At 38.5% G+C, this 23437-nt stretch overlaps 2 protein-coding genes across 5 annotated transcripts; both read right to left on the bottom strand.

The window, feature by feature from the left end:
* Positions 1–15327: 15327 nt before the first annotated feature.
* Positions 15328–19645, bottom strand: rwdd3 (RWD domain containing 3). 2 transcript variants are annotated; one of them, XM_043219524.1, is made up of 4 exons: positions 19431–19645; positions 18632–19095; positions 18328–18440; positions 15328–18227 (listed from the first exon to the last, which is right to left on the bottom strand). In XM_043219524.1, exons 1-4 carry the CDS (start codon positions 19513–19515, stop codon positions 18116–18118), a joined length of 774 nt encoding a protein of 257 aa, XP_043075459.1. In that variant the 5' UTR covers positions 19516–19645; the 3' UTR covers positions 15328–18115. The 2 variants fall into 2 exon arrangements, with proteins under 2 accessions (XP_043075459.1, XP_043075469.1); XM_043219534.1 differs by having other exon boundaries at positions 18328–18422.
* A 60-nt stretch (positions 19646–19705) lies between these two features.
* On the bottom strand, positions 19706–23237 carry LOC122324815 (holocytochrome c-type synthase). Of its 3 annotated transcripts, none has more exons than XM_043219505.1 (7): positions 23110–23237; positions 22462–22573; positions 21441–21616; positions 21184–21332; positions 20953–21072; positions 20687–20773; positions 19706–20553 (listed from the first exon to the last, which is right to left on the bottom strand). In XM_043219505.1, the coding sequence occupies exons 2-7, from the start codon at positions 22568–22570 to the stop codon at positions 20361–20363; spliced, it is 834 nt and encodes a 277-aa protein (XP_043075440.1). In that variant the 5' UTR covers positions 22571–22573; positions 23110–23237; the 3' UTR covers positions 19706–20360. The 3 variants fall into 3 exon arrangements, with proteins under 3 accessions (XP_043075440.1, XP_043075431.1, XP_043075448.1); XM_043219496.1 differs by lacking the exon at positions 23110–23237 and adding an exon at positions 22989–23096; XM_043219513.1 differs by lacking the exon at positions 23110–23237 and adding an exon at positions 21974–22158.
* Between the last annotated feature and the right edge of the window lie 200 nt (positions 23238–23437).

Genomic DNA, 23437 nt, shown 5'->3' with positions numbered 1-23437 from the left:
ATTAAATGTAATGAACCATTTTTGATTGTCTAAAATTGTCTAAAACTAACAGCATATGTAAAACGATACGGTCCATTTTGCTCTAATGTTATAAAAGCACATTTATACCGTCAGGACTTCCAAAGTGTTGCGGACTGAAGTGCTGGTGAGTGACACTGACAGAGCCCCAGTGCATTCCCCAAAACCACAGGAAAGGTCAAAGAGCTCATGCCACAGAGACACTGATCTAAGCTGAAGCCCCACAAGGTATACCGCAGGTGCACGTCGTTTCCGATTTTCCACTCAACACTACCTTTATGTAGGTTGACCCACACAATAGTGCTTTCCTCTGTGTCTCGCTCCATCTCTCCTTAACTAGAACTTTTGAAAGAACTCCCAAGGTAATGGGAAGACAGTTTTCTAAAGGTTCGATAATTTGAGAGCAACTTGTCATTGGCAATTGAGCAAAGTGTTGTTTCAATGTAAAAACCGTTCCTGAGACAATTATTTTGAAATTTCTAGGGAGCATCTGTCAGTGTTGAGGTTAAATTTTCTCAGATTACTTGTCAAAATGTATTGAATGTCTCCCTGTGAAATCTCAGTAAAAGCGTCTCCTGTACCTCTCAGCTGAATCAATTCCTTTGAGGCAATTTTTATCAAATTGATTCGTAACACAAGGTGTTATCACTAAATTTTACCATAAAGACAATGAATGTAGTCTAAGTTTTGTGAAGACACTGAAAAGTCGCTGCTGCTTATACTAAGAATTTTATTAATACCTGATATTGCATGATATATGCATATATGATATATATATTTTATTATTAATCATACTATGTACTTATTGTAGTAATACTAACCATATGGTACTAACCATAAACTTACCAAACCCTTCCCCTTCTCCAAACCCTGCTTTCTTCAACCGTTGAAATGGCACATGAACTTATCATCTTTTTATATTCACTAGTTATAGCAATCACTTGGTATTAAATGCATGAATAATATTAATATTCTTGTAAATAATGTTAATAATAGCATTTTTGAATACATTAAAACATTTCTCAGAGCGTTTACGTAAATGTGAACGCATGCTGCCAATTAAAATTCATTAAATATAAAAAAAACAAATGGAATTTGAGAACAATAATCACGTAAGAATTCCTTTGATGATGTCATGCATCTGTGACTTTCATTCTTATTTCTATTCCAGCATCCAACCAAAAAAACAGAGGGAAATGCACCCCAGGCGGATAAATGGATCATATCAGTATTCAGCGTCTGTAGGTGAATAGGACTCATCTTCATTCTGTCTCTGAGAGAGCTCATTGTCCTGTTGATCCTCAGATCAGCTCCCCCGTGCTGGTTTGGAGTCAGTCAGAGTCTCACTATTGCTTTGGTTTAGGTCATAACTGTCTCCTGCCGACAGGACTGACAGCGGCCCGAAATAGAAACCGGTCCTGGAGATTCTGCCGTCAATTGGGCAGAAAATAGGAGATGACAGTGGAGCCTGCCCTGCCTGCTGAAATAGATCGGCTCCCCGATGGCTTTAATGTCATTATTACCTCTCAAATGCACTGTGCAAAATGCATCAGCTGGCTTAGAAACGCCACAGCGCGTTACAGAGCAGGTAGTACATGTATGCGGTAACGTGATGGCTTTGACAGGCGAGTCCAGGGAGGCAGATGGCTCTGTGCTGCTGCTTCTGCCTGTATTAGATTCTGGCCTGTGCTTGCTTTCTCTCTCTCACCTTAATGGACCCAACCTTTACTCCTCCTAACTGTTTCGCTCTAGATGTGGCGAAGATATTCTGCAGATTGCAGAGAAAGGGGCCAAGAAAAGCACAGATCACTGTGAATTCAGAGTCTCACAAAGATCAAGTGGTCATCAGGATGAATACCCATGTTCTGCTTACACTGACTGCGCTGTTTTTAAGTTCTTTGTACACTAGTGTTTGAATTTGGTAAGGTTGGGTGTTATAATCCTTCAGAAATCATTCTCAGATGCTATGTATTACTCATTTTTTATAATAAGCATCATACATACAGTCATGACCAAAATATCGGCACCCTTGGTAAATATAACCAAAGAAAGCTGTCAAAATGAATCTGCAGTGTTATCCTTTATTTTAAAATTCTCAAAAATCTAACCTTTCACTGGATGTTACGAATTTGGGGTGGGGTGGGGGGGGGGCACAATTATTGCCATCCATAGAAATTCTTACAAGTAAAATATCTCTGAAGTATATTTATATTCATATTCACAATTTTGAGCACTCCAGGATGATTATAAACATGAAATTACCCATGGCTTCCTGTTTTGCACAAATATAAATAGGAGGGAAACAAAGACCAAATTCCCTTAATCATGCAACACAAGGAGAAAAAGCATAATTAATACATAATTGAAGCAAAAAAGATAATTGAGCTTCAAAAATTAGTGAAGTGGTTTTAAGAAAAGACCTAAAGCAGTGAAAATTACCATTTCCATCATCAGGGCAATAATTAAGAATTTCCAATCAACATAAAATATTACAAAACTGCCTGGAAGTCGGAGGTATAAAAAAGTATTGAATGAAAGGGTGCAGTTAATTATGACCAACATGTTTTAAAGAAAATACATTTATTGCATAATGATAATAATTTCCATCCATCTCGGTTCTTATTTTCCAGTGCAAGGTTAGATTTTTGTGAAATTTAAATAAAAGACAAAAGGATAAACAATGCTTTTTCATTTTCACAGCCTATTTTGATCATATTTACCAAGGGTGCCAATATTTTTGGCCATGACTGTATAGTCTAGAGGTTGACCCCAAACAAAACACAAGGGTTGACTTCTTTGGGAAGGAGAGGACAAACAGAGCAGTTCTTGTAAGTCTGGCTTTTCTTCAGATCAAAGCGAAGTCACACTAGCTAAGGGGCCTTAAGTCTCAGCGAGAGGTTGATGGGCTCCTCAGGAGCTGTGAATGTGAAACTGGCAGGAGAGGAAGTCCATGGAGTGCGTTGGTGTGATACACTCTCTCCATCAAGGGGAAAAGAGCTTTTCGCAGAGGGGAGCTGGCGGGGGAGCATCATAAGAGAAGATGTGTAGTAGATCTCCTCTCTCCAAGACAAAGACGCTCAACTCGCATTGATCAAATAGAGATGTGTACACATTTTTAGAATGAATTTATTTCATAGTAACTGGGACACTGGCTGCAACCGAGAATATGATGACTGACAGACAGATAGGGGAAATGTTCGCGGAAATCGGTTTGAATTTTTTGCATAGATCTGGAGAAATGTTGTATTCGATGCAATACTAAATTTAGCATTAATCATAAATTGCTCACCAATGGATTCTCCGTAGTAAATGGGTGCCATCAGAATGAGAGTTCAAACAGCTAAAGAACACTTCGCTATAACCCACAAGTAATGCAAGCAACCAATTAGTTGTGTTTTTATTACCAGTGTGTTTGCAATAAATAAATCCTTCATTAAGACAGTTTTAGTTTTTTAAAATATTAGTATTCTATATGTAATATTGGTTTATCTATTGAAAGAGAAATGTGCACATATCAAGCAAGTTTACTAGCAAAAAAACATGCCAAAAAGTTCTTAACAAATACGTTGGTGGATCGAGGAGGGAATGGATTTCTTCACTGTAGGAAGTATTATTATGGATTATATGGACTTGTATTTTTGATTTGATGTTAAAGTCATTCAGATTACTTGTGTATTAGTGTGATGTTTTTATTTAGCTTTATTTGTAATTATTTGGACTTCTCATTTCTGACGGCACCCATTTACTCCAAAGGACCAATTGGTGAGCAAGTGATGTAAGATTCCTTTAAATTTATTGTAAAAGAAAAATGTATTAAACTCATCTACAACCTGATTGGCCTGAATGTAAAGAAATCAATGACAATAATTATCGTTATCGCATGATAATTGATTAAGAAACAAGAAATAGTTTATGCAAAACTCAAATGCTCATTTTAACTCTGATTACTCAACATATACACATATAGAAGAAAGACAATAAAAGCTGACTTGACTTCAACAAGCTTCAAATGTGAACGGTTTACATTCAGGGAGGGTTTTCCCACCTTGTGTGAAGCTTAGTGCATTTAAAAAGCATTAAGCGTGGGATCATGCTTCTCTTGTCTACAGAATTATGTAAGAAGATAAACATATCCCTCCTCGCGTGTAGGATTTTCATGTTGGACTGGGAAGAACCTACTTAGAATTCATGCAGACTGCGAGTGTGGCGCTCCCCTAAATCCACTTTGACAATCCATGAAAATGTGATTTGCAGGCTAAGTCAAATCCTGAATTATTAGCTCGTCCAGTCTGGAATGATGAAGGGAGTGCAAATCATAAGATGAATAATTGATTTTTTTCTTTTCCCTTTCTTTGCATTTAAGCTAAAAAAAAAAAAAAAAAAAACTCAACATTGTCGATGTTAAATATGCGTGTGGAAAACCGTAGACTCGGAGCGTAATCTTTAATGGCAGGATTTGTGATAAATGAGAGAGCGGGACAATAAACAACTGGAACACAAAGAGTTCAAGACCTCCTGGCCGTTGTGTGAACTCCAGAGGATGTGGCACGTTTGTTTCGGTGCCAGGGCCCGTCACATGCCAACGCCGGCTCGCGCTTTTACTCTCATTCCAGACAATGCCAGCCCTAGTTAGGAGTCTCTCAGGGCACAGACAGCATTTTCACTCCTTACGCGTTGTTTTTTCAAGTTCGACAGCCTTCTACTTGTCTCCTTCGCTCAGGCCAGATCTCTGGGAATGTCTAACAGCTCTCTCGACTAAATGCGGATGCCAATCAAGCGGACGCTCTCGGTGAATGAAATGAGCGAAGCTCAAAAAAAAAAAAAAAAAACGAGTGCGGGGCCGCTGTTGTTTTTATAAACAAGATTTCATTAGGATTCAGGCTGTAAAATTGGCCGAAAAACAAAGTTTGCCGTGAGACCCTTTTCCACAACGCATCGATCTGGTTTTATTGACCACACGACTCTCAATGGTACTACATTTACGCAGTCTTGTCACAATCAACTGTTTTGACTCTTATTGACACTATTTCTAGCAGCAAGTTTACCGAGAGGCTAAACTGCGGAAAGGGGGGGGGCCCTCCAACTCTCCGCTTTCCTGAAAGCCTTATCTAATGATCTTTCTCTCACAAACACACCGCTCTCAATCAATATGTTTGTCTGGACTGACAAGAGAGAGCCCACACCAAGTGCGACAGTTTAGAGTCAAATGGCTCAAAGAGCTCAAGGTCTCTTTACCATGGCTGACACCTGGGCGCACACAGGCATCCATTCTCTGTAGTCTATGGGCTCTATTGCTGGCTGTGTCATCATCAGAACAAGGCAGTTCTGCCCAGCGGTACACGATGTCAAAGAACTCGCTGCGCTAGATGGGAGGCAGTGACTTTGACCTTCTATTTCTGAATTATATGGACAAAATTACTTCGGCACTCAATATCAAGTGCAACACCGCTCTGTCCTTTGTATTAGCTATGACAGAATATAAAAGAGGTAGTCTTGGCTAATAGAACATCTGCAGATACAAGTGTAGTTAGAGGTTCTAATACTATTTATAATATGAACAGTTTTCGCAACCGCTACCGGAAAATGTTGTAAACGTTCTTTTGAAACACGTTTTATCTGTCATTTAAAAGTTGGCTTTTGGAGTTACAACTAAAACGCATTAATGCTAATTAAACAGTTTCTACATAAAATGGTGTCATTTGGAAAACATCGACGTTACAAATAAAATGCTCTTGAAATTACATTAACAAAACATTTTTCATATTGAACAGTGTTGGGTCTAACACTTCAGAACCACATACAACCCTACTACTCTTACTAACTTCACTGTATATTTCTACGGGAGAAAAAGTACAGTTCTTTAAAGTCCTTTACTAGATGCTACACCGGTTTACAAATTTTGGTTCCTTTTCTTCTTCGCTTTAGTTATTTTATGATTTTCCTTGTTTCCGAGTTCATCTTCTTTGACAGAGGACAGTTTGACTGTTCATGTTCAAAACAGCTGTATCCATAAATGAAACAAAAGCAATTAAAATCAGTTTGAATCTTATAGAAATGTCTGTACAGTACACAACAATTAGTCAAAATGAAGATCATTTTTGTGAATTCTGCCCTCCAAGCTAAAAACATACTAAATGTTCACCCTAAACCAATCCGAACACATTTCATATACGTTCTTTTATTAACCTTTAAGAGCATTGTGTAAATCTGCAATGATCCCTTTGTGTGTTAAGTTTAAAAAAAAGGCTTTAGATTGCCTACAGTGATTTTAAGGGGATTCTGTTGGGGAAAAAAATGGAATCTATTGTGTAGAGCGAGAGTATAAACCTTTCCGGAGTTAATGAGAAATGTGATGTATAAATTTATTTGTCGGTTGGATGATTCACCGAATGCCATTAATAAAGTTGCTGTCAAATCCTAGGTTTCCAGTCACCTATAAGACAATGTTATTATAATTTTCCTTTTCAAGTGTGTGATATTGTTTGTATCCTGTACTGTCCGTTTTATCGTTTTACTAATAGAACCTTATTCTGGAAAGAAAATCAAATGAATAAATGCTGCTGTTATATAGTAGGCAGATATTAAGTTGCCACCTATGTTGTAGCTATATTATTTTACTATTACAGTACTATTTTAAATTCAAATTTCATGTTTGTAAATGTGTTTCATGTTATTAAAATTGTGTTATTTGAAATACAACTATTGCTTTTGGATGTTATTTAATTCTTTCTTTAAATCAGCTACTACTAGTTCGCCGACAGGTTAATAAACTGTATTTTTTGACCACTCTGAATATGTTTCATTTTTACATTTAAGAGTTACACGTTCTCACAGGCTTTCGCTTTTTTCTTTCGCACCCTGAGAAATATTCAGTAAAGTAAACTGACAACCCTGTCTCGCGGACTCATCGAAATCCCCAATAAAACACGGCAGTGACGATAATAACAAAAGCACACAAAATAAAGCTGAAATTATTGTTTGACTTAAAAACCTCGCGTCTGTTTATGAAGACAAATGCAACCGACTCCGCTGCAGCTCCCGACAAGCGGCTCCTCAAAAGCGTCTGACAGCGACTGTTTCTCACCATTTTTCACATCCATTTTTATTTCTTCCTCCCTCTCTGTCTCCTTGCCCCGCAAGCCTCCCACAGCTTGTTAAATCACAACATGTCACGCTGCTTGATTGCAACAGTCAAGATCTAACATATGCCACCTGTGGGTGTGCTTTAAAGCCTGTAAATTATATTAAGCCTATAAAAAAAGATCAGCTATCACAGGCCCGTGATGGACTGGAATAATTACGGCGGGTCTCACTTTGACTGTAAAGCTCACGCAAGACAAAGAGGCAGAAAGAAAGAATGATCGAATAAAATCCTGTGTGTGTACCCCCAAGGAGACAGCTCGCGTGAATCAGTGCCCCAGCCCCCCGTCAGGAGACAGAAGCATCTCGTCACGCGACCATAAACAACGACTATTATATCACACCAGCTATTACTTCGTAAAATACATCTGAACGCCGAAATGAATGTGTTGGACTTTTTAAACCTAGGCGTTGGACTAATTAATTCGATAGGCGTGGTTTATTTCGATTTATCGCGGAGTATATGAGCAAGTAGCATCTCCTGCACGAACGCTCACCGCGCAGTGCGGTAATTTTAGTTACAAAACACGGCGCTCTCGCTGAGATGTGACTGTTCCGGTGGTGACATGATTTAAGGGTCAGCTCAGCTAATTAACTCTCAAGCCACAGATTTCATTACCCACAGCGCTGGCGGGCTGATCAGAGTCTCTCACACTCTCACACCTATAGGCCGGGTTGCGTGGTGGAGGTGTGCTGGTCAGCGGCTAATGAAAAAGATGATACAAGTACAGGCGGCAGAGCGAGATCAACCTGTACATGTTAAGCGCGGCTCGCCTCAACATCCTTAAGCACACATAGTGTAATGTTTTCTGTGATACAGTGTCGTTTTAGGTGACAAAATGATGCATTCGGTCCCCGAAATTCATAAATCCTTACAAAGCTCTATCTCCATCCATCCACTGGTGTGTTCACAGAAGCATTCTGCGCTGTATTCTGGCTCAAAGCAACACATACTTAGTCTTCAGGCAGTTATAGCCGTTGGAACAGCAGTAATGGCAATTGCTGAATAATTATTAGAAAATACATAAAAGCTGATTTGTCTATCTACTTAGCTATCTCGCTATCTATCAGCTATCTGTGTGTCTGTCTATGTAATACTACAGAGCTAAATCTATAAACAATGATAACAAAATTTTCTACAAACATTTATAGGACTGATTTTGAATGTATTTTGTAAAGGTTTAAAAGAGTCTTAAAGTTACAAATAGATTTATTTGCAGTAATATTAATGCATTTTCAACTTATAATCTTATTAGAACAGTTAAACGTTCTGAAATCGTTTCATAAAAGATTCTATTAAACTTTTTTTGTAGTAATGTTGATAGAACATTACCCACATGGACCATTCTTGGTCTAGATAAGTTAGATACGGTTTTCGCAAAACTATAAATAAAACATTCCTGAAGCAATGTTATATTTTGTTAGCGGATGTCTGTCTTTGTGTATATCTATCTATCTATCTTTCTATGTTTCTGCTTGTCTGTCTGTCCTTTTGCAGGTAATAAGTGAGATGTAGTCTGTCTAAGGGATTACCAGTGCTTGGTGGACAAAAAAAGAGAGAGAAAAACATCTTTTCAAACAGACAAAGTCGATTCAGCGGAGGGAGCACAAATTGGTGTTGTTGAAGGAAAGCTTGTATTGTTGAAATAGGTGCTTTTCAAAGAAAGTGAAGGGGGCAGGGCTGCGGTACAGTTGTGGCCTGGTCAGAGCAAAACACTTGCCATTTAGCTGATGCTTTCATCTGAAGTAACTCGCAGTGCACTAATTGCAGGGACAGTCCCTTCGGAAGAACCTGGGGTTAAGTGCCCCGCTCAGAGGCACAACGGTGATACAGCAGGATTGTAATCTCAGTGATGGTTTGATTCCTAAGTCACGCTCATTTCACACTAAACCCGAAACCCTATAGCGAACCTAACTCAGGACAGATCTTTAACCACGAGATCAGCCCGCTTCAGCTGCAGTTTTACCCCTAAAAGCAGCGCAGCTATCAAAAGCAGGATTTTTGCTAAATGTAATTTAGCATCCACCAAAGACACGAAGAGTAATGTTATTTTACATGAAAATTAACTGGTCTTAAAATGCAAATGTGCAAACTTACCATCTCCCAATAGTAACAAATCTCCCAATTAATACGTCTAATTTTCAGATAATCCTTCTATCGCTGCGCTAGTATCCTTACTTGTTCTTCAGCAATCAAACAAAAAATGGATTTGGCACCATATCATGTGTACAAGAAGTCTTATTTGAGACAATCGCTGGCATAATTTACCTTGTTTATATGGTCCTTGAATAAACCAGTTAATCACTTGTTGTTGTTTTTTTTTCCTTTCTTTCTTTTTCTTTTTAAAGACGGAATTAAATCTAGGAGGCTGTTTGTAGCTGATGATTAAAATTTAGGTATGCATCAGCGCTTTAGTCAAACATGTGGTTAACGCCTCCAGACGTCTGTGCTACCTGTTTTCAGATTCAAACTCGTCTCTCCCAGTCGGCCAAAAAAAACTCCTGAGCACACCAGAAAGCGAAAGAGCATCATCTGTTCCTCACTTAGATCATCTGTTATTCAAATCTACACGCGCGCTCTGTCACCTACAGTACGAGCCAGATCCAGCATTAATGGACACTGCAGTCTGTTGTGGGATATTCAATATTCAAATGATGCTGAGGTCATGGGGTCCAACTCATTATGAGTAATGAGAAAAGCACATTTGCATTGCCGGTATACAATGTGGCGCTGTCAGAGCGGCCTGTCCGTAAAGGGCTGGTCATAATGAACAGCTGCCAGGTATGTGTGTAATGGCATTGTTGCCGTAATTGCGGAGATATCCCGTAATTCAATCACGGACGTGAGGCTCCTGCGTTCAAGCTGCGCTGAAACTTGTGTAAGAAAAAAGTTGAGAGAATTATTTCATATGAGGCATTCGGGAAAAATATGAAAAAAAAGATTTAATTTTTTTTTTTTTTATTTGCTACCTGTGAAATTTACTTTTAGTGAGTCACCTTCGTGTGGTATTTGCATTTAATATATTACACGCCTCTACGGAGAGAGTGGTCTTATTCAAAAAGTCAACAGTTTCTTTTCCCCAAAGGTTCAAATCTCGAGTGTAATGAACTACAGTAGAAGAGCTATTAAAAATAATGTCACCTGCTTATTCCTAAAAAAGATTTCGCTTCTTTATGATGTTAACAGGTTTTTAAAATTTTTAAGTAATAATAATAAATTGGTTTTTGAAGTCTAAATATAAAAAGGCGACAGCTTTTACACCTGTTCTAGCAGACTTCACAGAAGAGTAAGTTCATCTATGTGGGATGTGGTTCGCCTCTGTCCAGGCCTCAAGTGAAGTCAAAATTCTTAATGATAATGATATATTTTATACTGTTAATAAGTATTTATACTTTTTATTTCACTAAATGTTTTTTCTATGTTTTTTTTAAATATCTACTTGCTTTAGAATGTTGAGAGAATATAAAACATTTGCATGAGAAAGTTTTTGGTTTGTTTTTTTAATGGCTCTTTTAAACATTTAAAATATTTAAAAGCAATAACACAATAATTACATTTAAAAAATGGAAAGCAACAGCTTTTAGTGTAAATTCAAAATCCAATTTCATTTGTGGAAAGTGGCTCAGTTTTTTCCAGGTCTGAAGTAAAAGCAGTTCTTAATGCTCTAATGTTCTAATGTTCTTAATTTTTTTTTTTAATTGAACATTCGTATAACATTTTTTAAACGTTACTAGCTACTTGCTTTCAAAATTAACATTCCCGTGATGCTTGCAAAATGAAAAATGGAACATTCCCATAATTGTTTTCTTGCAGCATTAGCATAACAAAACAGAAAATGTTTTTTAAGAAATGATCTATTGAACATTACAGATATTCAAAGTAATATTAAATAGGTTTTAAAAGTCTAAATATGAAAACTTTTGCAACTGTTCCGATAGATTCCCCCCATCTCTGTATAATCTGTGTGGGACGCGTCTCAATCTCGCCCAGGCCTCAAGCGGACCGAAAACTGTTTATGTGATAATAACGAAAGAATCCTAATTTGAGGAGTTTGTTAGTGTTAATGATTTGCGGGGCAGGGCGTATTCCAGTTTGATGGCGCGTTAAACCAAACCCACAAACGTCTGCCAGAGAGAAACGAATCAAAGTCGTCGCATTCCCACAATGACCCTGGCACAGGAACGAAAAGTAATTGTTTCTGATCGCAGTACGCAGTTATTTAAGTTCTGCCTGCTATGCAATTTCAGCATGCTGACAAATTTGTGTGTATTTGAGCATCTCAAAGAGACGAGGTGACACATGTGAAAATGTGCCATTAAGCTGGCAGGTGGCTCAATTATCCTCTTCCCAGCAATTAGGCAGCACACATCGTCATCTTCAAGGGCATCGGCAAATATGTTTTCTCACTTGTTTTCCAGCAGGATGAGTCAGCCGCAGCCAGCATAATTTTCCCCCAATTGTTTCCAAGCCGGAGGATGACATTTTACAAAACTACAAACTTCCGGCGCTCACCCCTAACAACTTGTGGAGCGTGGACCGGCTTTTTGTTTACACCCTGCCAACAGCAAATATCGGACAAAACTGCCTATTTGCACTTGGCAGAAGGAAAACGTTCACACCATCCCCCGCACACCATGCAGATCTAACAAACAGCATTTTAGGAGAATGGCGCACTAGTAAACTAAACCCGTCTGATTTAATGATGTGTTATTGTGAGACGCGTACGCTGACCCGAGAGGGGGCCGTGTGTGGAGACACGGAGGGGAAAGCTCTGTTTGGAAAATGTGTCTGGGATCGGCGATGATGAACCGTCTCATCAGAACATGGAGAGAAGGTCACGTTCAGTCATCGACGCTCACGAGTGGGAAATGCACAACCACGCTCTCGAGCGCTGCGACCACAACCCTCTCAAGGCTAATTCACACTGCGACGACAGACGCCGATAATCACCAAATTACAGAATGTCACTTCCCAGACATTCCACAACCCACCGAACGCTTGGCGGAAACGAGAGATGACCAGCTAACAGGGAATGCTCACAGAACGTTGGCTAAATTCTGTCAAACTTAGGAACAAACGACCTACTGTAACATTAATGCAAGTGCATTCAAAGTTTAATATTTAACAATATATATATGTATATATATATATATATATATATATATATATATAAGCAAGAAAAATGTATGAAGACATTTTATCTGTGATAGCTGAGAGATTGTGTGTTTTATATATATATATATATATATATATATATATATATATATATATATATATATATATATATATATATATATATATACTAATTGTTTGCATCAAAATTGAAATATACTTTGCACTTTAGTCTGCGTCTCCTGGTACAGTAGTGTGAATTAGCCTTTAGGCACAGCAAGCTGCTGTCACAGCACATTTTGATTCTAAATAATCAAAAAGTTCTCTTGAGAAATACATATATATATATATATATATATACTAATTGTTTTGCATCAAAATTGAAATATACTTTGCACTTAGTCTTCGCGTCTCCTGGTGCAGTAGTGTGAATTAGCCTTTAGGCACAGCAAGTTTTTAATGCAGCACATTTTGACTAAATAATCAAAAGAGAAGTGCCACTAAATATGAGTGGTAGCCCAACAGAGCATGCCAGAGGTAAAATGACGTTAGTCCGAATTTGCACTGTAATTGACTTTATAACCTGGGACTCTTCGGTAACCGATCCAGGCTTTGACCTCCGCCGTAATGCCAATAATCACCCAACAGACGTGATGCAGATAGTGAGCCACAGGCATCAGATGTGACCATCTGCACCGTCCAGCAGAGCATCCAGATCCTCATCAGTGTTGTAGGTAGGACACGGTCAGTCCTCAGAATGGCCAGATCTCTGTGCGCAGCACAGGTGGACAGATGGAGGGTAAATAGTCACTGTTTCAGGTAATATAGAAGGAGGCTGTACGGCTATGAACCGGCTACAGCTTCTTTACTGACTATCTGATGCATGCCGCATACTAAACCGGCAACACTATGCCAAAACCAGCAGTTCCGTTTGATTGGCTGGTTTAAAATTTGATGTGAGAGTCACAAAAATGCAACTGCTTATTTTACCAACTACACCAACCAAGCCCAACACCAATCAGAGCGATTTTATGAATGTTTTTGAGAGTTTCTTATTACTTTATTTAATCAAAAACACAATAAATGTATTTAAAAATATTATATATATATATATATATTATAACATTCATATCATATGCTGGTGAAATTTTATTACAATTTTAAATAGCTTTATATATATTTTTTCAACATTATATGATATATATATATATACATATATACATTAAAAATATTCGTACTGTCACTTTTGATTGATTTAATTAAATGTCTTGCGTAATTAAAGGTAATATAAACACTGACCCAAATATTAACAATTACATAACAAACAGAATTGTTCATGGACTACCAATATATGTAAATAAAAAAGGAATGTGAATGTGAAATGTGAATTTTAAAGAATTTAAAGCTCTGCATAAACACCAGATTTCCACTGAATTATATCTGCCTGTTTTGTTTTGCTTTTTGTGGTGGTTATGCATGAAATACCTCTACTTTATGCATTTGCATAGACATATTTTCACTCAATTACTATTTATTTCTCTAGGGATTCCACTCACAGACTGCAGCCAGCACATGCAATAATTTACTATTTTTCCTTGAATATGCACATTTCTGAAAAACCGGTCACAAGACAACCTGCAACTGGTCACTGCACGTGTCTAAACGGGACAAAAAGTCCCTCTGTGACGGGAAGAGTTTAATTTTGCCGATTTAACGAGAGGTACAGGTGACCTGCGGACCGAAGAGTTATTGACAGAAGCCTCTATTCTGATTTCCACCGTGACCTTGAGCGAGGCACTTAACCCCCGGATGCTCCACACGACTGCCGTGCAATAAGAGCGAGGGAAGTCGGTCGGAACAGACAAAAAGCCGCTAAATGTCAGGTAAGGAAAGCGTACCTATCATGTCAGGTTCACAATTAACACGTGTTGACAAAAACCTACCAAGCAGCTTTCAATCAAACGTGATTTCGCCGGCCAGCGACAGAGAGGTTCTCCGCTGATATTAGCCCTTGTCCTCGGAGTCTACCTTCCGGACAGAGAGAGAGAGAGAGAGATTTAAAGAATTAACTGAATTCCCTGAACACAGACATAGGTGCTCCACCGGAGCCCAAAGGGGACGTTTGCTCAGGGCCCATCTGGAGCGCTCTCCACCGCATGGCTTGTCAGGACTGAATTTGAGAAGGTTAGCAGTGAATCACAAGAGCGGGGAGACGTGGAGGGAGAAGACAGACGCACCTAAATCAGACAACCTGACACGTGTACCTTTCAGATTTGACTCGAACCGGCGGTCACGGGACCCGTACGCGGTTGCACACGTTTAAAGGCTTAACGGCTATTTTGTTACGCTCGAACTTAAGGGGAGATAAAATATAATTCAGCTGTCTGTCACCGCGTCGAACGCTCGTTACGCCGAAGAAGTCGCGAGACAAGCCACGCTCGAGATCTGCGCGCGCTCAAAAGCACAACAGCGCCCTCTGCCGTTCCCTCGCAAGCTTCACCGCGTTAATTGACAATTTTCTGTCTGTATTACCGTAAATGCTAGCCAGAACGATACAGGCAAACCGTGTAAAGCTGAAACGCAGAAAGAAAATAACATGTTATGAAATAATGATTTCTCTCGATACATTCAACATTTAAATATTTACCCAAATCTCTTAACCCAGCCCAAACTAATTACAATTGCCCAGACAGCAGCTATTGCTCAAATTACCCCGTGTTTAGCCTCCCTGTGTATTTGCTTCACATCCGAGACTCTCGTTTCTGTGTTCCCTTTTTTTTTTTTTTTTTTTTTTTTTTTTTACTTAATTAACAGCAGGTTTATCTCTCACCTAAAAAACATCCTCAGTACTCCAGTTTAATTAAAAAGGGGGCTTGCATTCACGCGCCACATTATTCAGGAGTGTGTCTCTGCATGCAAACAAGCTAGCGCATCTCAGCCATTATGATAATTGGGAATATGAGCTCAATAATGGAGAATCCAAAGCTAATGCCAGGTAAAGACAGATGTGCACCTCTGCAACCAGATGGGATCAGAGCATTAACACGAGTCAAAAATGATTATCCACGAGAGAATTTTATTAAGCCTCATCCATTTATTTGTCTTTTGTAATGTGTACTTTACAAGTTATGGGTCATTCCCGGTTCAACTCTTTTACTTACAAAATGTATGTTATTTAAGGAAATAGGCTATAAAAGGGTAACAGATATGCCCAGGCACTTTAAATTATTTATTATAACTTAAAAATGTACAAAATTGCAAGAAAAGTACTATAGAACTTAACAGGGTGGAAACAAACCTCCTTTGCTTATATCACACGGTGTACATTTACATTTCTGCTGTGTGAAAAAGTGAGAAAAACCAACTGAGATCATAAATGTCATCAGTTTCCCTTTACAGCTTCTTTGTTTAATATAACTTTTTGTAACAAATATATATATGTGTGTGTGTGTGTGTGTGTGTGTGTGTGTGTGTATTAAAAGTTTTATAGCACTTGACAACATGGTAGATAAATAAGCAAATAATATCAGTCACAATTAGTGAAATTAAATGATTCAAATAAAATAATAACAACCACTCCAAATGATTTATGATTTAATTACTTATATTAAATTTAAATGAAAAGTAATACGATTTCCCTTTCTTTAAAAATGTTAATGCATTATCCAATATTAAGGCGTGTGCCGTATGAAAATGCAGTGCACAGCAGGATTGACCCTTTTCTATTTATTTTGAAATTAAAGTAGCGTGATCCTCCAGACTGAGGTTTGTGCGACACGAGATCCGGCTGTCGAGGGCCTGCTTGTGACAGAGTTCATACTGCATGGACCCGGGGTAAAGTTGGACACGGAGGGCCGCATCGCTTCGACTCATTCGTGCCCCTGCATTGATTTAACCGGTCTTCGGCGGTCGGACAGAATTCCAAATCGCCGCTTATAGCGAGATCGAGAAAAAAAAAAAAAAGCAAAGAACAAAAGTCATAGATGTAGCGTTAATTTGCCAAATTAAAATGTCATTTGGCCAATAAATTTTAAGTTTAACCTAACCTTTGTACATTTTAATGGGCCGTAATTAAAATATTCAACAGGTAACAGGTGCGTGGGGTCGCCGAGCGTGGCCTCCTGGACTAGGAAAGGTAGGAAAGTGTGCTTCTCCTCCGGATCAAAGCCCTGTTTTATACAAGTAAATGCCACTGAGTGGATGACATTTAACAAGCAGTGTTGTTTTGTAAGAACATGTCAGGGAAAAGGTCAGGCAAGGTGAATTTATAGTTCAGAGTGGATCATTGTAAAGGGCGAGGAGGTGATTTTCATTAAGCCTTGTTAATTATGTTTAAAAAAAGTAATTTCATGTCAATTGCTTCTGGACCCTCCTAGGCAACAGCTGTCTGCTCAATGTGTATAAGATAAACATAAGATGACAGCCAGCTATAGAACGCTTGCGTGTGGGTGTATGAAAAACAGAGCTAAAAACAGAACAGCTTCGTACCTTTCGCCTAATTAAAGTTGATGTTGAATAACCACTCTCTTATAAAACGCATCGCTTATTAACCTGCAGAAAAGTAACCATAAATTAAAAGATGAGTCTTAATTTGTTTGAAGCTGTCTTTAAGGTCAGCGAGTGTGCCAAATTCAATTTACAAGTTTAATTTAAAGAGCATCCTCACGCCAAAGATTTACTTTGTCTTAATTGTATTAAAGAAACACACCGAGTTCTGTTCTTAGCATTAAGAAGAAAACTTTGTAGTTAGTGTTTGTTCTTACGGCGAGAAGCTGGTGAGATAATTGATTTCGCCTTAAATAAACTGAAGCGGTGACTGCGGCTTGTTTTTGCCCTCTAGAGCTTTAACTCCGACATTGCAATTCAAAGCTGCATGACTGGGGACGTATCTGCTACCACTCTTACTTTGGAGTCAAAAGATTCCACACATGAGAAACTTAATTCACTAATCAAGTCCGTAAATTCGAGACGCTGTATAAATAATGGGACTCTTTGTGCAGATGGTCAAAGGATCTACTGCTAAACTTTGGATCTTCTCGTCATCAACAGGTTGAATGCTGCTGTCATTAAATTTATACATATTAAATATCATGCATATCATTTCAGTCAATTTGGGCAAAAAAAGTTAATAACGCAACATAAAATTAGCACTAATGCCACCCTAAAGGAATAGTTCGCCCAGAAATGAAAACGAGATGTACGATTCGAGACGTAGAAGAGTTTTTTGCTTCACCCGAGCAGATTTGGAGAAATGTGGCATTATATCAGTTGCTCAAAACCTTCTGAAAGTGAATGGGTGCCGTCGGAATGACAATTTAAACGCATATCCATTTTAACTGTAAAGTCCTTGTTCTGTGCAAAATAGCTCTCTGTAATCCATAATAATAACGTTTCCTCCGGTAGAAATTGACTTTTTGTCCGTTTTGGCATTTTAGACAGAAGCAAGAGTTTAAAAAAGATAAACACACAGCTTTCCACTTCATAAGATGTTAACTGATTGAGCGGATTCTTGTGATGTTTTTCAGCTCATCATTCACCTGTTCATCAGTTTTAATTTTTGGGAGAACTCTTCATATAAAACAGGTAAATAATAATAATATTGAATTATTTCCTTTGCACCATTAAAATGGGTTGTTGAGATTTTGTCGCACACCTCAGCGATGACAACCAGTTTTGCCACACATTTTATATTGTTGTGAGCATTTACGCCAGTTCAGCTCCATGAGGAGACATGTCGTCATATGTAACAGCTGAGAATATACCACCTTTATGCCGGGATTGCATCAAAGAGCTGTGGATAGTAATAGAGTCCGGCTCCACCCAGTGGAGAGAGTGTGTGTGACGTCAGACCAGAGAGCACACAAACCGCTTGTAAAGCTCAGTCAGTCCAATGAGATCAAACTCCCTTTCGAGGTCATCGCGTGAAAAAATATCTTTTACTTCAAATGTAGACAACCTAAAAAAAAAGTTGGTGGGGATAAAAAGTTAGTGAATATATATATATGATACAAAATGTCATACAAAATGTAAAAGGATGGGTTAAAAAGTATGCTTACGCTACTTTCTCCGGCTGTGGAATCTCGCACAGGACACTCATCATCTTTTCCTTACAGCGTTTCCCTGAAGAATCGACATCGACTTTAACCGTCTTCTGAAAGTGGATGTATTCCTACAGAGTCAGATTAAGCATGTATATCACATGATCATCAGAATGAAAACATGACGGAAAAATCAAACAGTCTATAAACAGCCAGGAATCGGTTTTAAAAACGTGATGGCTTTGGTACTTATATAAGCTACTGAATCAACTCTCTGGGTAATTTCAAATCGTATATATTCAATGAGATTTCGTACTCATACTTTAATATTTTCCTTTCTTCCTTGCAGAAGAACCAATATCGGCTTCCCCGTAAAGAGTCTCCCAGTGAGGCACAGCTCTGAAGTCCATTTTTCGATCAGTTTGATGTATTTTGCTTTGGACCTCATGTGATCTAAGTGCAGTAGAGCGGTCCAGGTTTCTTCTGTGGATGCTGATCCGTTCTCCGCTGAATCACAGCTTGACGTTTCGATCAAGTCTGAGAAGTTTTCCTGAAGCCACAGTATTAAGTCGTGGACCATGGGCTCTGGTGGAAGTGATCGTGCCGTTTCCATTAAATGCAGCCTCAGGTCGTGACACTGTTTTCTTGATAAGCGGGTGGAAGAGATGCTGACATCCGGAGGGTCCTGAGGGTAGTCAGGACAGACGTGGAACGTAAGGTCAAGCGGTGTCTTCTCATTGTTTCTTTCAATCAGTGTGTGTACTCGGTAGACCAGTCCCCTCTCAGCTGCATTTAAACATAACATGAGATTTAACATATTTGTGGAACTCGTTCTATTTATTTGTGAACGCCTCATAACTTAATATTTATTATGTATAACTTGGTCATCAAGTTTGCACCACAAAAATGCACCACAGTTACCATATTTCCAAACAAAAAGGTTAATATCATATACTTTAAACGGTGTAAGAGGCTGAATCTTTCAATATTGTACATAGATATTGGAACATAAAAAGAAATTACCATACCTTTATTGTAAAGACCATATAAACCATATTACCACGGATGTAATGTAAAAGTTATAAACTCTAGACTACTGAACTATATAAAGCAAGACTCACGTGACTCTTCTAGCAACTCGAATTCGTCCTGTTCGCAGTATATGGCGGATAAAACGGATATTTCATCGTACGCTTCCCTCGACATTTTGCAGCCCGTCTACAAATCTCGACATTATGATTTATGATGTTTACACTGTATAACGTTTACGTCTGATGATCAGTTTGCTGTTGTACTACATTACCATATTCCGTGTAGAAACACTGCTACAGAAACAGTTCCGCCTGTCGCGTTGTGCACAAGTCACGTTTCAACATAGTCGTATATAACAAGTGTATTTCTCATTCATAGATGAGTTTATTGTACAGCAGAATTACTGGGAAGCTCAATTACAAATTACAGCTTTAAAAGAAAATTAATTTACACACCAAAAACATGTGTTCTTGCTTGACTTTATCTGATTTCAGTCCTGCAGAGTTAATTGCTTCATCTTTGCATTTTGTTTTAAACAACATAATCATGGTAAAAATCAATAACTGCTAAGCAACAAAGCAGCAGTAAATTGGAAAACTAATAAAACACGTATCTGCCTATTTATGCAGTCGTTGTCATTTTGGATGGTTAACACTGTAAATAAAACAAGGCTGCAAAACGTATCTGTCAACATCAGTTCTAAAAATCGTACTTTACATTTTATTTTACACACCTGCCTTCATAACACTATTAAAAGATGTTTCGCTAGATGTAGTGTACAAAAAGATGCATTTTCAGTTGTGTGACACTGTATGCCTACAACAGCACACAGTGCCACTATAGCAGTTTTGCCATTTTTATTGTCTTGACTATATGTACTTACCAAATTCATCACAGGAATATGAGTTAAGGTCATTGCATATTCATTTACAACAGAAAACATGTCAAAAAAAACGCTTCCACTGATTAAGCTAAATAAATATCAGTTCAAGTATGTCCTAAAGATCACAAAAGAGCATTCATGTGGAGGTCCAACGCCACCAGGCCACTTTCATACGATCCCAAACAGCTCCTAAAGAATCAAAAGCTGGACGCACATCAAGGATAGTGTGCTTGGCCACCTGGCCTCCATCGTAGTAGTCTATCACATATCTGACCTCTTTTCCACACCGGTCAATAATCCAGTCATGCCTGTCAAACGGTAGCTCGTGCCTAGAACACAGAACACCCGAGGTAACTTATACCTGAATTGCTATTCCACTTAAGATGATCGCACAGGTTTTACGGAGAAAACGTTTTTAAAGCAAAAAAACGATACGTTTTAATGCGGGATACCATCACTTACCCCATCCAGTGGCGAAATCTGGCTCTGGGAGAAAAGTCTTTTGCTTTTCCACCAAACCTTAAAAGAGAAGGTCCACACGGGCATTCTCTACGGAGGACAAAGCAGAAAATCAGGACTCATCTACTTGGAGATATGCAAGCTGACATTAGAGCAATAACAGACTCAAATGCAAATAAATGTACTCCCCATCGGGCTAATCAAGATATGGATGAGTTCGTGTCTTAATCAGAACAGATCTGGTGAACTCTTCCTTTAACGTGACTTACTTGGAATGGAGCTTCTCCCATCTCAGGATTTCCTGCCAGGCTTGCTCATTATTCTGGTTGTGAATCCTGATGATGTTTGACATATCTTTCTGGTTGACGTCATCCTTGTTCCAGCGCCATCTGTTGAAAGAGTCGTGAAGCAAAAAGCTGATGATAATATGCGTCTCTGAATCATTACTGGTCATACGCAAAGCTCCGTTGCTGCATCTGCTGTATTCAAGAGGAACCCACCCTTTCCTCAGCATGGCATTCCAGAACATCTGCTCCGAGGGATAAACCCACTTCTGCTCAGATCCAGCACGAGGGATGGTCGATTCCTCTCTTACAACAGAAAGCGAAAACGGCTGGCCAGGCGAAGGTTGCTGGTTAGGCGGTGGCATCTATGGAGAACAGTAAATAAATGAGCGTCGGTGGTGTAAAATGGAAACTCAGTGTATCCAAGCATCTCTAGGTATTATTATAAAACCAATTTCAAGGTAGAAAATTACCATATTTGCTGGATTGATGTCAGACATTGTGGGTTTAGCCCCATTGGCAGCTTTCATAGGACACTCTACAAATTCATAAGCCCTGTCCTGATGTGCTGGAACATCTGGCTCTTTCCTTAGCTTCTCACCCGCAGGTGCAGGTGCCTGATGCATAGGACATTCTGGTGGAGGGGCACCTGTTGGACATGGGAGGGAGAACATCCACATATTTTGGATGGTGGTTGGAAATGATCTTTAATAGACAGAGGGTTTTCTAGGAACAGGGTAGAATATCTTAGCATAAAATTGCAGATGAAAATATAAAAATAATTGACATTCAATTTGATTATTAATTAATTGCATGTGTGCGATGGGAACATCTGCCAATCATATCTCTTTAGAGCAGCAAATGACATATTTCTGTGGACAATGTGCACTCATACAATTTTTTGGAATTTTAGAAGGTAATGTTTATATTTTTAATGCTACAAAAATACATTCACAACATAGGAATAGTTCACCCAAAAATTAAAATTACACTATAATTTACTTACCCCCGCTCCAAGCTATCCAAGGTGTATATGACTTTCAGATGAACAGAGTTTTTTTTTTTCTTTTTAACATTTCTGTTTCTAAAATAATAATTCAAATCACTGACTTCCAGCCACAGCTATATGCGTGTTTGCAGTCGAGTTTCGGCTGACCTGCGACTCGACATAAGCTGCATTTGAAATGTAACCTCAGAAGAGAATAGATGAACAGGGAAAGAGAAAAAAATTAAAAGTCGAAGGATTAATTAATTATGGCGTCATTTTAATTTTTGGGTGAACAGCACATTGTTTGGAGGACAACATTGGTCAGGATACGGAATATGATTTTGTAAATAATGTATTAACGTTTTAATGTAAAAAGAGATTATTATTTTTAATAATTATTCATTATTTAATAACAATAAATATAATGAAATAAATACCATGTATAATAACATGCCTACATTAAAAAGAAAAAGAAAAACAATCAGTGTTACAATCTGATGTCTTACTTTTATTAATGTCTCGATGCATCGGACAGCCTTGTGGAGGTGTGCTGCCCAAATCTGGCACCATGATGCCCTCTGCCTTCACTGTAGGGCTGGACATAGTGTCTCCCATCAGCTTCCCGGACAGATAGATCACACAACACAGTCAGTTTTGGAAGATCTTTTAAAGTTTACATCATTGCTGCCATGAATTCATGCATATTATATAGGCATGCAAGTACGTAAAAAATCTTGCAATGGACTTAAACGCTTGACGTCTAACAACTATCATGTTCTAACATATAAAATTTAGCTTTTGTGAGTCAGCATGACATTAAGTGGCATCACTTGTCCTCATTTTTGTCTAGTTGCAAACTGTACAGCTGATTGGTTGATTGCGGTGTGACTGAATATACACTGAAGATCTGACAGACACATGTGCAGTAAATGTGCAGCGCTTACTACAGAATGATGCTTTTGAGAAGTTGTGCAACAAAAGTTACACAAGACAATTATAGAACAGCACAAAAGCATAGGATAAAATCAGATACCTGTCTGCCCATACGGCGTTTTTAACACTTGAGATTGTTTATATTGCCCTTTGTTAAAATGACACGCTCAAGATATCGCTAATGAAAGATTAGCCGCTATATAACAGTAAAGCACCCTTACCTCCCACCTCTACTGTCAATGTCGTTCACTAGAAACATGCCTCATATCCCATGATGCTCTGGGCGATTGCGTCACGCAGTGTGTGTGTGTGTGTGTGTGTGTGTGTGTGTGTGTGTGTGTGTGTGTGTCACTCGTACAGCCGCGTGTATACTGCCCCCTAGAGTATCGGAGAGTTTACATTTTTATTTAGATTTATTTCACTTCACATTTTCCAGTGCGAATTAATTGAACGTACAAAATGAATTAATAATTTAATTAAATTGTATTATTTGCTAAATATTCCGAATATTGTTTTATCATCAATTGCTTTCCGAGGAGTTTTCCGGTG

The sequence above is a fragment of the Puntigrus tetrazona genome, chromosome 2 (assembly GCF_018831695.1).
Source record: "Puntigrus tetrazona isolate hp1 chromosome 2, ASM1883169v1, whole genome shotgun sequence".
Lineage (NCBI taxonomy): Eukaryota > Metazoa > Chordata > Actinopteri > Cypriniformes > Cyprinidae > Puntigrus > Puntigrus tetrazona.
The sequence above is the reverse complement of the archived record's forward strand: the minus strand, read 5'-3'. Positions and strand labels throughout refer to the sequence as shown.

Excerpts from the sequence above, each read along its gene's own strand:
- rwdd3 (XM_043219524.1), bottom strand. The coding sequence starts at position 19,515 with ATGTCGAGGGAAGCGTACGATGAAATATCCGTTTTATCCGCCATATAC. Across the intron at positions 19,096-19,430 it reads CGAGTTGCTAGAAGAGTCAC|CTGAGAGGGGACTGGTCTAC; the intron begins GTGAGTCTTGCT and ends GTTTAAATGCAG. Across the intron at positions 18,228-18,327 it reads CCACAGCCGGAGAAAGTAGC|GTTGTCTACATTTGAAGTAA; the intron begins GTAAGCATACTT and ends CTTTTTTTTTAG.
- LOC122324815 (XM_043219496.1), bottom strand. Across the intron at positions 21,073-21,183 it reads AATGCCATGCTGAGGAAAGG|ATGGCGCTGGAACAAGGATG; the intron begins GTGGGTTCCTCT and ends CTCTTTCAACAG. Across the intron at positions 20,774-20,952 it reads TGGGAGAAGCTCCATTCCAA|AGAATGCCCGTGTGGACCTT; the intron begins GTAAGTCACGTT and ends TGTCCTCCGTAG.